Source organism: Schistocerca nitens, chromosome 1 (genome assembly GCF_023898315.1).
Source record: "Schistocerca nitens isolate TAMUIC-IGC-003100 chromosome 1, iqSchNite1.1, whole genome shotgun sequence".
Classification (NCBI taxonomy): Eukaryota; Metazoa; Arthropoda; class Insecta; order Orthoptera; family Acrididae; genus Schistocerca; species Schistocerca nitens.
Genome location: NC_064614.1, coordinates 843,232,242 through 843,247,369, shown reverse-complemented (window position 1 = coordinate 843,247,369; position 15,128 = coordinate 843,232,242). Strand labels below are relative to the sequence as shown.

Below are 15,128 nucleotides of genomic sequence, written 5' to 3'. Positions count from 1 at the left end.
ATCCAAAATTTAATCTAATGAGTACAAGGAGTTGCAATTAATAAATTGTTTTAATTTCCTTTTAAATGCTATATGGCTATCTGTCAGACGTCTTATGCTATTAGGTAAGTGACCAATGACTTTTGTGGCAGCATAATTTACCCCTTTCTGAGCCAAAGTTAGATTTAACCTGGAGTAGTGAAGATAATCCTTTCTCCTAGTATTGTAGCCACGTACACTGCTATTACTTTTGAATTCGTTCAGATTGTTAATAACAAATTTCACGAGTGAATATATATATATAAAAAACAAAGATGATGTGACTTACCATACGAAAGCGCTGGCAGGTCGATAGAAACACAAACAGACACTTACATACACACAAAATTCAAGCTTTTGCAACAAACTGTTGCCTCATCAGGAAAGAGGGAAGGAGAGGGAAAGACGAAAGGAAGTGGGTTTTAAGGGAGAGGGTAAGGAGTCATTCCAATCCCGGGAGCGGAAAGACTTACCTTAGGGGGAAAAAAGGACAGGTATACACTCACACACTCACACACACACACACACACACACATATCCATCCACACATATACAGACACAAGCAGCTATATATATATATATATATATATATATATATATATATATATTAAATATGTCTGCTTGTGTCTGTATATGTGTGGATGGATATGTGTGTGTGTGCGCGAGTGTATACCCGTCCTTTTTTCCCCCTAAGGTAAGTCTTTCCGCTCCCGGGATTGGAATGACTCCTTACCCTCTCCCTTAAAACCCACATCCTTTCGTCTTTCCCTCTCCTTCCCTCTTTCCTGATGAGGCAACAGTTTGTTGTGAAAGCTTGAATTTTGTGTGTATGTTTGTGTTTGTTTGTGTGTCTGTCGACCTGCCAGCACTTTCATTTGGTAAGTCACATCATCTTTGTTTATATATATAGTGAGGCTACAGTGAAGATCCCTAGCTCTTTAAATAAGGATCGGCAGGATGATCTTGGATGAGCTCCAGCAATTATTCTCATCACACGCTTTTGTGCAATGAACACCCTTTTACTCAATGATGAGTTACCCCAGAATATGATGCCATGCAAAAGGAGAGAATGAAAATAGGTGTGGTAAGCTAATTTATGGAGATGTATATCGCCAAAATTTGCAATGACTCTAATAGCAAAGTAGCTGAACTCAAACATTTCAGCAGATGTTCAGTGTGTTTTTTCCAGTTTTTTTCAGCTTATCAATACATACACATAGAAATTTTGAATATTCTACCTTAGCTACCGATTTCTGATCGCAGTCTATATTTACTAATGGTGTCATTCTGTGTGGAACTGTATATACTGTGTTTTGTCAAAGTTTAATGAGAGCCCATTTGCAGAGAACCACTAAATGATTTTCTGAAAAACATCGTTTACAATTTCATCAGTTAATTCTTGTCTGTTGGCTGTGATAGCTATACTTGTATCATAGGCAAAAAGTACCAGCTTTGCATCTTCATGAATACAGAATGGCAAGTCATTAATATATATTAAGAGCAGCAGAGGACCCAAGACCGAACCTTGCGGCACTCCATTCTTGATTGTTCCCCAGTTTGAGAAATCACCAGTTTTTTGCATATTATGTGAAATGCTTATTTCAGTTTTCTGCACTCTTCCAGTTGGGTAAGATTTAAACCATTTGAGTGCTGTCCCATTCATACCACAGTACTTGAGCTTATCTAGAAGTATTCCATGATTTACACAATCAAAAGCCTGTGAGAGATCACAAAAAATCCCAACGGATGACTTCTGGTTACTCAGAGCATTTAATATTTCATTAGTGAAAGTATATATAGCATTTTCTGTTGAAAAACCTTTTGAAACCAAACTGACATTTTGTTAAAACTGTTTTTACAAAGGTGTGAAGCTACTGTACAATACATTACTTTTTCAAGAATTTTGGATAAGGCAGTCAGAAGAGAGATTGGGTGATAGTTGTTGACATCAGACATATCCTCTTTTTTACGCAGTGGTTTAACAATGGCATACTTCAGTCTATCTGGGAAGATACCCTGATTCAGAGAGCTATTACATAGGTGGCTAGGAATCTATTATCCTGCTGGAAATGCCATCAATTCCATGTGAGCTTTTATTCTTGAGAGAGTTTATCATCATCCTACTTTCAGAACGAGAGTTGGGTGGAATTTAAATTGTATCAAATTGTGTGGGTAAGGCCTCTTCCATTAACTGCCTTGCTTCTTTTAAAGAACATTTAGATCCTATTTTCTCTACAACATTTAAAAAATGATTATTTAAAATGTTTTTGGCTTCCGGCTTGTTGTTTGTCAAGTTTCCATTCGTTTTGATGGTAATGCCCTCATTCTGTACTCTTGGTTGCCCTTTCTCCCTTGTAATAATATTCCAAATTGTTTTGATTTTGTTATCAGAGGTATTAATCTCAGACATGATGCACATGCTTCTGGACTTTTTAATAAATTTCTTAATGTATCACAGTAGTTTTTATAATATTTGGCTGTTTCTGGGTCATTACTCTTTCTTGTTGTTAGATACAGTTCCCTTTTGGGGTTACAAGATATTTTTATTCCTTTAGTAAGCCAAGGTTTTCTGCATGGTTTCTTATAATTAGATTTAACTACTCTCTTGGGGAAATAGTTTTCAAATTCTCTTACAAGTGTATCATGAAATAAGTTACATTTTAAATTAGCATCAGGTTCCTTGTACACCTCATCGCAGTCTAACTGCTGAAGATTTTCCCTGAAATTTCTAATTTCCTTTTGTCCTTCCAGCCTGCCAGTTGTGAAGCATGGGATCTCACCACCGGGGGTGAACATTTGGTGGCTTCTTGTGGAGCTGGAAAAGGAGACGGGGATGCTATTGTGATAGGGCAATTTTATAGCTGTAGTGCTGAATTTGAGGTTGCACGTCTGTGAGGCTATGTCCTTTGTGGAGCAAGGGGTAGCTATAACGGTACTGGTAAGTGCCAGATGGTAAAACACAGGGCTTTCAATTAGCCAACGACTTGTGAGCAACAGGGAAAGGTACTTTTTCCCTTCACCCAGATATCCTGGATATCCCACTCATTGAGATACATGGGGCACTCATGGGATGAGGCAGTATGGTCTCCGTTACAATTGTTATAGCGGGGAGGTGGCAGGCAATCACACTTGTGAGGGATCCCTACCATAAGTAACACATTTGGCAGTGTTTTTACAGGACATTCAAGTGTGGTTGTAACACTGACCCTAGCAGCAACACATCGGGTTTGGAATGTACAGTTCGACAGTGATGACTTCATCATCTGCTTCGGTCATCGAAGGAAGCACTACTTGATCAAAAGTGAGAAAAAGAGGGCATGTAGGAATTAAGGTGGCATCAACCATTTTCATTGCCTGATGAACTGCAGTGATGCCCTTATCAGAGGTAAGTTTGGATTTCTCCCTCGGTCAGGCAATCAAGTGGCCTAGTGTAAATAACACCACATGAAGACTTCAGCATTCAATGGGCCTTGACACAACAGAATAGCCATGGAGGAGAGAAGCTGTAAGCATTTGTTGGGCTTGAAAATCACTATTGGTCTCCAAAAGCAAGGTCCTGTTACATAAACAAGGGCAAGATTTTGCAGAGCCAGCAACTGCATCAACACCTTTCTGTAAAATAAACGAATTAATCATAGCAAAGGACTGACCTCCTTCGGTGCATGATACCATAAGGACCCAAGGTGCGGCTGGAAAAGTCTTTGAATCTTTAGCCTCATTCCATTTATATTTAGTAGACACAGACAGAGGTGAAAATGAGTGGCTCAGTGAGAAAAAATCCCCTATGATTGTCAGGGTATCCAATGGTACGCTCCTTCCAACTGGGGGCTGTCTTGGTGGGGCGCTCTCCCGTCTTAGGTGATGGTTCACACCTCAGGTCATACCTGCCGAATTTCTGATAGAGGAACCAATTGGCAATTTGGGAGAGTCACAGCTCAGGCAATCATCCCTCCCTGGGCCTGGCCTGTATCAGTGGGTACATGCGAACCCAACCTGTCGACCCGAGGCTCACAATCACATATTACCCAGTCACCTGTTACGCGTAAAACATGTGGGTCAGCCTTCAGGAGCCCACAGGGAGGAAGAGGAAACATAGAGGAATCTCAAACGGCAAAGCAGAGGAAGGGTATGAGATGGAGAACATAGAAAAGCAGATGAGGGGCTTTTCTGATGTCAGGCTATTAAAATGCAGAATATATGCCCCAAAATACCCAAGACATGTTGCCCAAGGGAGGGAAAAAAGAACAGCAGGACAGACATGCAGCATGGAAAGGGAGAGGTGCTGCAAAGCTGGAGCCCCATGGTAGCTAGTCACGAAATCACCAAAGAGTGATGAACTCTTTAGTGGGATCTTCCTTGATGCTGACCACCACAAGGATTGCTACATCAATACCTCCATCCACATCACACTTACTGACCATCAGAAATGCCTCTACTTCGACAGCTGCCACTGACTCCATATGAGGAAGTCCCTTCCATACAGCCAAGCCACTCATGGGCTTCGTATTCATAGTGACAAGTAGCCCATCTGAAAGTATGCCAAGGATCTCACTGAGGCCTTCAGAGACAGAAATTAACCCCCTCTCCTCCTCAATCCTGTCCAGGAATAGATCTCCTGTGCCTTCTCCCTCCAGTCATCTACCACCTCCCATCTACCCATTGTCCAGCCACAATCAATCATTCCTCTAATGACTTAGTAACACCCAGGATTGGAGCAACTGAACCACTTTCTTCACCAGGATTTCAACTTTCATCATGCCCTGAAATGAGGTATATACTACCCACTATCCTCCCCACCTCTTCACAGTGGTATTCCACCACCCAATAAACTCACACAATGTCCTTGTGCACCCTTCCTACATCCCTCCTCCAACCCCTTGCCTTCTGGCTCATATCCCCACAACAGACCTAGATGCAAAACCTGTCTCATACATCTTCCCACTACCGTCTAGTCCAGACCTGTCACAGGCATCTTCCATCTAGCCACAGGCAGTGCTGCCTGCAAAAACAGTCATGTGATCTACAAACTAAACTGCAACCACTGTGCTGCTTACTATGTGGACATCAGAATTAACAAGCTGTCTGTCTAAATGAATGGTCACTGACAAATTGTAGCCGAGAGACAGCTGGACCACACCACCCAGTTGTTCAACATTTAATCCAACATAATGTGCACCACTTCAACGACAGCTTCAAAGTCTGTGTCATCTGGATACCCCCTATCAACATGAGCTTGTCTGAGCTATGCTGCTGGGAACTCTCCATCCAACATATCCTACTATTCCTGTAACCCCCCACCACCAATCCCCTACCGTGCTTCTACTCCAGCACTACACATGCCTCCTTTTCCCTAACACACCTACAGTCTTACAATCTTTTCTCATCTATACGTCCCCCCCTCCCCCACCCTCCGAAACCCTGATCACAGCTTCTGGACTCAGTACTTAGCAGCCAATCCTATCACCACAATATCCCTACACATTACCAAAAACAGCACACATTTTCCCCCACCCCTACCATGTTATACTTCCCACCCCATGCTTCCTCCTTATTACCACACGTCTACATTACTGCACATGATAAGTACTTTTTGACCAAAAGATTAAATGTTTAGCAGTCTTTTCATTGTGCCTGTCTGCAACACAATGCCTCCTCTTTGTTGTGAGTATAGCATTGCAACAAACAGTCTATGTTTCCCATGACCATTTGTTTTCAATAACTGTTTACACACTTCTATCCTACTATGACATATGTGGAAATTAAAGAAAACATCTATTTTAAATATATAATAAAAATAAAACAGGTATGTAACAACATGGAAAGTTCTGGCAGAATTAAAATAGTTCAGGAGTAGAAGAGAGTAGGAACAGAGAGAGTTGTCTACTGGTCTTCTTCACGCCTAAATTATTTGCATGAAATAAGCTTAGTTTTCAAAGACACTAATCTCCATATTTGGATCTTATGAAATTAATTGCTGATTTTAGGTCTATTTGTCTGTCGTTTGTAGGTGGTTTTATAATATATGTTTAGGTGAAGTTATCTATTGTTGACAAGAGATCTCATATTACTTTAAAGTTCAGTTTTATAAAATGCTTTACTTTGTGGTCTTTGAAACTAGGCTCCTCAGTCCCATACTGTGAGAATTTTACACATTTTGAAAGAGATCCTGAACTGCACTGCATTTGCCTGCATGAGCTCCACGTATCAGAGCTGTAGCAATGAAAAGAACTCCTCATCAAAAGCCAACTGGCAGCCACTTTAATGACACAATTTTTCACCTGCTTTTGGTGTTGTAACAAAAGTGTGCACAATATACTTTGACAGAGGATAATGAAGAATGCTATTGTTCAAGAAGGGACTGGTCAGGCTGCTGCTGATGTAACAGCATTATGAGATTGATGAGAATGTTATATCTGCAATGTTAAAAGAGGTGTCCACCAACTTTTTTTGATTAGTCTAGTTGATAAATTAAGTTCTTTTTTATACAAAATCATTAATAATAGCAGCACAGATAAATTCATCTTTATTACAGCGGAAGTTTAAAAAAAATAATGTGAAATTCAGTTAAGCATGTCAAATTTGTAACAAAACAGATGAATGAATGCAGTAAATACATGAATCATCATTTGGCACTTTTTTCAATGTCCCAACATATTTATGAACTTACTGAAAGTGGAAATGATTATTAGGGGAAGTGGCAGGGTGCTATTATACACTCCTGGAAATGGAAAAAAGAACACATTGACACCGGTGTGTCAGACCCACCATACTTGCTCCGGACACTGCGAGAGGGCTGTACAAGCAATGATCACACGCACGGCACAGCGGACACACCAGGAACCGCGGTGTTGGCCGTCGAATGGCGCTAGCTGCGCAGCATTTGTGCACCGCCGCCGTCAGTGTCAGCCAGTTTGCCGTGGCATACGGAGCTCCATCGCAGTCTTTAACACTGGTAGCATGCCGCGACAGCGTGGACGTGAACCGTATGTGCAGTTGACGGACTTTGAGCGAGGGCGTACAGTGGGCATGCGGGAGGCCGGGTGGACGTACCGCCGAATTGCTCAACACGTGGGGCGTGAGGTCTCCACAGTACATCGATGTTGTCGCCAGTGGTCGGCGGAAGGTGCACGTGCCCGTCGACCTGGGACCGGACCGCAGCGGCGCACGGATGCACGCCAAGACCGTAGGATCCTACGCAGTGCCGTAGGGGACCGCACCGCCACTTCCCAGCAAATTAGGGACACTGTTGCTCCTGGGGTATCGGCGAGGACCATTCGCAACCGTCTCCATGAAGCTGGGCTACGGTCCCGCACACCGTTAGGCCATCTTCCGCTCACGCCCCAACATCGTGCAGCCCGCCTCCAGTGGTGTCGCGACAGGCGTGAATGGAGGGATGAATGGAGACGTGTCGTCTTCAGCGATGAGAGTCGCTTCTGCCTTGGTGCCAATGATGGTCGTATGCGTGTTTGGCGCCGTGCAGGTGAGCGCCACAATCAGGACTGCATACGACCGAGGCACACAGGGCCAACACCCGGCATCATGGTGTGGGGAGCGATCTCCTACACTGGCCGTACACCACTGGTGATCGTCGAGGGGACACTGAATAGTGCACGGTACATCCAAACCGTCATCGAACCCATCGTTCTACCATTCCTAGACCGGCAAGGGAACTTGCTGTTCCAACAGGACAATGCACGTCCGCATGTATCCTGTGCCACCCAACGTGCTCTAAAAGGTGTAAGTCCACTACCCTGGCCAGCAAGATCTCCGGATCTGTCCCCCATTGAGCATGTTTGGGACTGGATGAAGCGTCGTCTCACGCGGTCTGCACGTCCAGCACGAACGCTGGTCCAACAGAGGCGCCAGGTGGAAATGGCATGGCAAGCCGTTCCACAGGACTACATCCAGCATCTCTACGATCGTCTCCATGGGAGAATAGCAGCCTGCATTGCTGCGAAAGGTGGATATACACTGTACTAGTGCCGACATTGTGCATGCTCTGTTGCCTGTGTCTATGTGCCTGTGGTTCTGTCAGTGTGATCATGTGATGTATCTGACCCCAGGAATGTGTCAATAAAGTTTCCCCGTCCTGGGACAATGAATTCACGGTGTTCTTATTTCAATTTCCAGGAGTGTATTCCGCTTATTACAAGCAATTATTTCATTCAACTTTTTAAAAAATATTTCTGTTTCTTTCATAACCTGTACTGCAACCTCACTATATCCAGTTCATTACCATCTTGACTAAACAGGACATAAACCAGAAAATAAGCAATGATTCATATCCTTGAGGATCTCCTCATTGTGTGTCTATGGAACAAACTGCGTATCTAATCTAATATAAAGTAAAGGAAAATTGCCACTCACCACACACATTATATGGTGAGCAGCAACCTATTCTCTTCATAATCTTATTGTTATTCCACGCTGGTCTTTCCCAGTTGTTTAATACACTAATTTTTATGGAAAAGACACACAGAAGAAAATATGAATAATGATAAACACTAATTATTCCAGTACTTTTATAACAAAAATCCAAGGCACATGATCATGAAATGATAATAAGATTATGAGTGGATTAATATATCTAAAAACACAGATGATGTGACTTACCGAACGAAAGTGCTGGCAGGTCGACAGACACACAAACAAACACAAACATACACACGAAATTCAAGCTTTCGCAACAAACTGTTGCCTCATCAGGAAAGAGGGAAGGAGAGGGAAAGACGAAACGATGTGGGTTTTAAGGGAGAGGGTAAGGAGTCATTCCAATCCCGGGAGCGGAAAGACTTACCTTAGGGGGAAAAAAGGGGGTAACTCGCGCACACACACACACACATATCCATCCGCACATACACAGACACAAGCAGACATTTGCAAAGGCAAAGAGTTTGGGCAGAGGTGTCAGTCGAGGCGGAAGTACAGAGGCAAAGATGTTGTTGAAAGACAGGTGAGGTATGAGCGGCGGCAAATTGAAATTAGCGGAGATTGAGGCCTGGCGGATAACGAGAAGAGAGGATATACTGAAGGGCAAGTTCCCATCTCCGGAGTTCTGACAGATTGGTGTTAGTGGGAAGTATCCAGATAACCCAGATGGTGTAACACTGTGCCAAGATGTGCTGGCCGTGCACCAAGGCATGTTTAGCCACAGGGTGATCCTCATTACCAACAAACACTGTCTGCCTGTGTCCATTCATGCGAATGGACAGTTTGTTGTTGGTCATTCCCACATAGAAAGCTTCACAGTGTAGGCAGGTCAGATGGTAAATCACGTGGGTGCTTTCACATGTGGCTCTGCCTTTGATCGTGTACACCTTCCGGGTTACAGGACTGGAGTAGGTGGTGGTGGGTGGGTGCATGGGACAGGTTTTACACCGGGGGCGGTTACAAGGGTAGGAGCCAGAGGGTAGGGAAGGTGGTTTGGGGATTTCATAGGGATGAACTAAGAGGTTACGAAGGTTAGGTGGAAGGCGGAAAGACACTCTTGGAGGAGTGGGGAGGATTTCATGAAGGATGGAGCTCATTTCAGGGCAGGATTTGAGGAAGTCGTATCCCTGCTGGAGAGCCACATTCAGAGTCTGATCCAGTCCCAGCTTCATCCTAACCCACAACTTCTTCACTTTCGAAGGCCAGACATACCAACAATTAAAGGGAACAGCCATGGGTACCAGGATGGCCCCCTCGTACACTAACCTATTCATGGGTCGCTTAGAGGAAGCCTTCTTGGTTACCCAGGCCTGCCAACCCAAAGTTTGGTACAGATTTATTGATGACATCTTCATGATCTGGACTCACAGTGAAGAAGAACTCCAGAATATCCTCTCCAACCTCAACTCCTTTGGTTCCATCAGATTCACCTGGTCCTACTCCAAATCCCATGCCACTTTCCTTGACGTTGACCTCCACCTGTCCAATGGCCAGCTTCACACGTCCGTCCACATCAAACCCACCAACAAGCAACAGTACCTCCATTATGACAGCTGCCACCCATTCCACATCAAACGGTCCCTTCCCTACAGCCTAGGTCTTTGTGGCAAACGAATCTGCTCCAGTCCGGAATCCCTGAACCATTACACCAACAACCTGAAAACAGCTTTCGCATCCCGCAACTACCCTCCTGACCTGGTACAGAAGCAAATAACCAGAGCCACTTCCTCATCTCCTCAAACCCAGAACCTCCCACAGAAGAACCACAAAAGTGCCCCACTTGTGACAGGATACTTTCCGGGACTGGATCAGACTCTGAATGTGGCTCTCCAGCAGGGATACGACTTCCTCAAATCCTGCCCTGAAATGAGCTCCATCCTTCATGAAATCCTCCCCACTCCACCAAGAGTGTCTTTCCGCCGTCCACCTAACCTTCGTAACCTCTTAGTTCATCCCTATGAAATCCCCAAACCACCTTCCCTACCCTCTGGCTCCTACCCTTGTAACCGCCCCCGGTGTAAAACCTGTCCCATGCACCCTCCCACCACCACCTACTCTAGTCCTGTAACCCAGAAGGTGTACACGATCAAAGGCAGAGCCACGTGTGAAAGCACCCACGTGATTTACCAAATGACCTGCCTACACTGTGAAGCTTTCTATGTGGGAATGACCAGCAAGAAACTGTCCATTCGCATGAATGGACACAGGCAGACAGTGTTTGTTGGTAATGAGGATCACCCTGTGGCTAAACATGCCTTGGTGCACGGCCAGCACATCTTGGCACCGTGTTACACCGTCTGGGTTATCTGGATACTTCCCACTAACACCAATCTGTCAGAACTCCGGAGATGGGAACTTGCCCTTCAGTATATCCTCTCTTCTCGTTATCCGCCAGGCCTCAATCTCCGCTAATTTCAATTTGCCGCCGCTCATGCCTCACCTGTCTTTCAACAACATCTTTGCCTCTGTACTTCCGCCTCGACTGACATCTCTGCCCAAACTCTTTGCCTTTACAAATGTCTGCTTTTGTCTGTGTATGTGCGGATGGATATGTGTGTGTGTGCGAGTTACCCCCTTTTTTTCCCCTAAGGTAAGTCTTTCCGCTCCCAGGATTGGAATGACTCCTTACCCTCTCCCTTAAAACCCACATCCTTTTGTCTTTCCCTCTCCTTCCCTCTTTCCTGATGAGGCAACAGTTTGTTGCGAAAGCTTGAATTTCGTGTGTTTGTTTGTGTGTCTATCGACCTGCCAGCACTTTCGTTCGGTAAGTCACATCATCTGTGGTTTTAGATATATTTTTCCCACGTGGAATGTCTCCCTCTATTATATTTATGTGTGGATTACCTTGATAATGTTGAGGCATCAGATGTTTCTCAACATAGCCTGACATATCCAGTCGCAATGGAAAGGAAAAATGGGTATTGACTTTCTCTTTCAACATTGTTGACATGTTGAATGTATAACGCATAGTATTGAAGCACAAGATATGAGGCAGCTTCTTAAAACATGCCCTGAAAAATAAAAGTTTCACATGAAAACCAACCTCCACAGGTTTTTCAGGAAGCTACATATTTTTCAACATAATGACCATTGGCAAAACTCAAATTTTATAAGAAACAACTACAGGTCAGTGTTGAAAACATTGGAAAATTGTTTGCATTCATTAATATGTTATGAACATGCTGCTAGTATTTTACTTAAAATGCTGCAAAGCGAAAAGAGAATTTAAAAGTAACCTTTTATTCTGCAAAAAGTATTGTAGAAAAGAGTAAACCTCTCTGCAAGGGAAAGGTAAATGGCTGTAAACTGGTAATGGCTAGGACTCAAATCTTATGTTCTACAAGTAAAAAGTGCAAATTTTTTGGCATAGCCACCTTTTAGGGAAACACACATTGTCCAACATTCAGTATCCAATGGTTGTTTCTGCAAAGTGTAATGCTGTGGGTTCAAAACATTTTCACAGCCACTTATTTCTTTAGATGCAGGCTGTAAGATCTGGTGAACGGTGTGGGCATACAAAGAATTTAGAATTCAAATCGTTTTGTTTTCCCACTGCCTTCACATCACAGTCAGCAGGTGAACTGTTCTGATGCCAAATGTCTTCTTGCTCTTTTTTTCATTTGACATCATGATCTCTTTTGTTACCCTTTTTTTATCAAGCAGCCACTTGCTCCAGAAGACCTGTACAGTAATCACTAGTTATCCTTTCATCCTTAACAATGCATCCAATAAGAAAGCAACTTCAGCCTTCTTTTGTGCAGGGTCATCAGCTTCCATTCACAACCTTGAAAACATTTCTTAATTGAAGTGGTAGACTCATCTCTAACCAACAGTAACAAATGTGTGCTCAAATTTAATTGAATTCTTTCTAAATAGATCAAAACATTACTGAGAGATTTTTTTCCATATCTGTGTTTGGTCAGTACAGAAAAAAGTCCACCATCTTGTACCAAGCTTTCCCACAGCCAATTCATTCCTGTCAAATACTATTTCCTTTGATTTGCCTATGGCATCAGCTACACCACACACCTTTAACACCTGATCATCCAGCACCACTTTGTTAACGTTCTCGATATTTATACCTTTTGTTGCAGTTTTAAAACTTCCTTCATATGGATAATATTCATGAGATGTATAGCCACATTTGAATTCAAGCAACCATTTTGTAATGGTTGAAAATGAAGCAGTAGATTCCTTGCAAACATCCACCAATTCTGGAGAAATTTTCCATTTGTTATAAACAGCTCAAAACAAAGTATTTTATGATGCCACAGTATTCCACACTGTCAATTTGAAAGCAAGGCAAAGAGGTACTTAAAAATCCATATAAATGAAACTATTATGTCCCTCAAGTTGATACTTGATTTACCTTATTGTGCTTCATGTACTAACATAATGAAAACAAGATTTTATTGATGCCAATGCCATCTCTTTCTTAGTTCAAATATTTTTTCCTTGATATTGTACACAGCAAATCAAAAATACAAGTCCCTGCCAACACAATACAAAAACAACAACAAAATTTACTAATGCACATAATTAGAGAGACGTTTTTGAGAATCTTGTGATAATAGTAAATTTGCCGGGTACAAAAATACTGCGTAACAATTTACCTACTCCAACAGAAATAGGCATAGAGTAGCATGAAAGTGTAGGGTGAGAAAATTATTATAAGCAGTAAAATATAATAGGAACACTTTTTATCTGCTGCTATGCAGTGTCTCAAAGTTATGTAATGTCTCCATAATTGCAGGACTGTTAGAAATAGCTGTTCAGACCAACAAGAAGGATAGTAAGAACTGGCTGAGGCCTTGTTGGAGGAAGCACTTAGGCCAACATAATTTATCTCACCCTAAATGCAACTCAGTGTTATGTATCTCAGTCTTTTATAATAATGCTTTACTGTTATTACAAAAAAAATGTATCAGAAGCTCTAATCAAAATTCTACTGAGCAATAACTTTTTTTACAAAATTTAAATTAATGACACAAAGATTCCAGTTTAAATACAAGATAACGAACACTAGAGCAAAAATATGAAACCAATAATCTACTGGATACATAAGAGATAATTCATTGTCCTTCACATCCACACAGATGTACACAATTTATTCACACCATGTTCAATGCACTTTACATGTGACAGTTTTAGTTAACAAGTGTTTCCCCACATGATTTTCACACATCTGCTGCTGACCACAGCAGGGCACAGTTAGAGGGGCAGAAATTTTCACGTAGCCTGATATAGATCAGTGTTAGCCAGCTTTATAAATACTATTAAAATAAAGTTACTTCTCTAAATTATAAATCACCTTTACTGTGGAACAGGTAGGCACTTATTAAGCTTTACTACTAACAAAGATACAAAAGTGGGTGGCATGGCTAAGAAATGTTGACTACCCCTGTTTTCTTGAACTGTGCAAATGGGAGTTACCCTTACAACATATTCTCCACTTGGAAAGTATCCCAGCCTCAAAATACAGTATCCTACCATCCGTACTGCCTTTATCCAACAGTTTCCGTCTCCTCTGTCTTATAACCCCTCACCCTCATTAACCTTGCTCTCTGCCAATGCACTCATCAATCTGTCTGTATCTCTCTTTTTCCACTTTTCCAACCCCCCCCCCCCCCTTAACTGTTCTCTGCTATTCCTTCCCCTTCCCTGCCTCATTCCCAATTGCTGTCTTCCGTTCAAAGCAATAGTTGCAGTCTGGTTAGAGTGGCCAGAAATGGCAGTCATATGACTAATATGTTTGTTTTGCTTTTTTTCCCTGAAGCCTCTGGCCAAAAAGTGTTCAATAGCCCTTTCGTTGCATCTATTTGCAACTCAATATGTGATCTTTATGGTGATTAGCAATCTATCCTACGCATAATTCTTGTAAACTGGAATAGTAATGTTGACTAACTTACTGTGCACTCACAAGTATTTCACTTTGTTACTGTGAGCCTATATACACAATATTTAATGTTTAACATTTATATGACACTCTTACACTTCTCTTGTCATGCTGCAAGAAAACATGCAACTATTATATTGTGTATGTCACAGTACACAAGAAAACTAGATGCATCTCATAAAACAGCCCCTGTAGAAAAGTACCACTTTCAATAATAATTCCATACAGGGAGAAATTGCAAACATATAATATATCTACAACTACATACATACTCCTCAAGCTAATGTTAAGTACCTAACAGGATGAACTTCATTTCATTATTTAGTCATTGCGCATCATGGATTGCAAGAAATATTACTGTCTTTGAGGCTCTGGGGGTTTCTTCTGGGGATCTTAGGTCGATATTAAGGTCACAGAGACATGTCATCTACGAGGTTCGATCAATAAGTAATGCCCCAATTTTTTCCCCTCAGAACATAGTTATTATTAAGAGTCAGAATTTGATGACAATATACATCAACATGTCTTGTCCATGTCCTATGTTTCTATGTAGTCTCCATCACGTTCTAGGACCATATACCAATGCTGGGAAGAGCATGTATTCCCTGCTAGTAAAAGCTCTTGTCCTGTAGGCATAGCCATGTTTTCACTGCATGACTGACACTCTCATCATCTTCAAAGTGTGTTCCCTGTAGAGAACCTTTAAGTGGCAGTTGGCATGCATAATCGCATCTGCATGATTCAGCATGTCTGGAGCAGTGGGTGTGACACTATGTCCTGAGCG

At 42.3% G+C, this 15,128-nt stretch overlaps 1 protein-coding gene across 1 annotated transcript in view; it reads right to left on the bottom strand.

Moving 5' to 3' along the window:
- LOC126263189 (ubiquitin carboxyl-terminal hydrolase 34) overlaps window positions 1-15,128 on the bottom strand; it is a 524,696-nt gene that overhangs the window by 211,604 nt on the left and 297,964 nt on the right. The window contains exon 32 of the mRNA XM_049960250.1: window positions 11,293-11,459. Within this exon, the coding sequence (XP_049816207.1) occupies window positions 11,293-11,459 (167 nt within the window). The remainder of the gene's footprint in view (window positions 1-11,292; window positions 11,460-15,128) is intronic.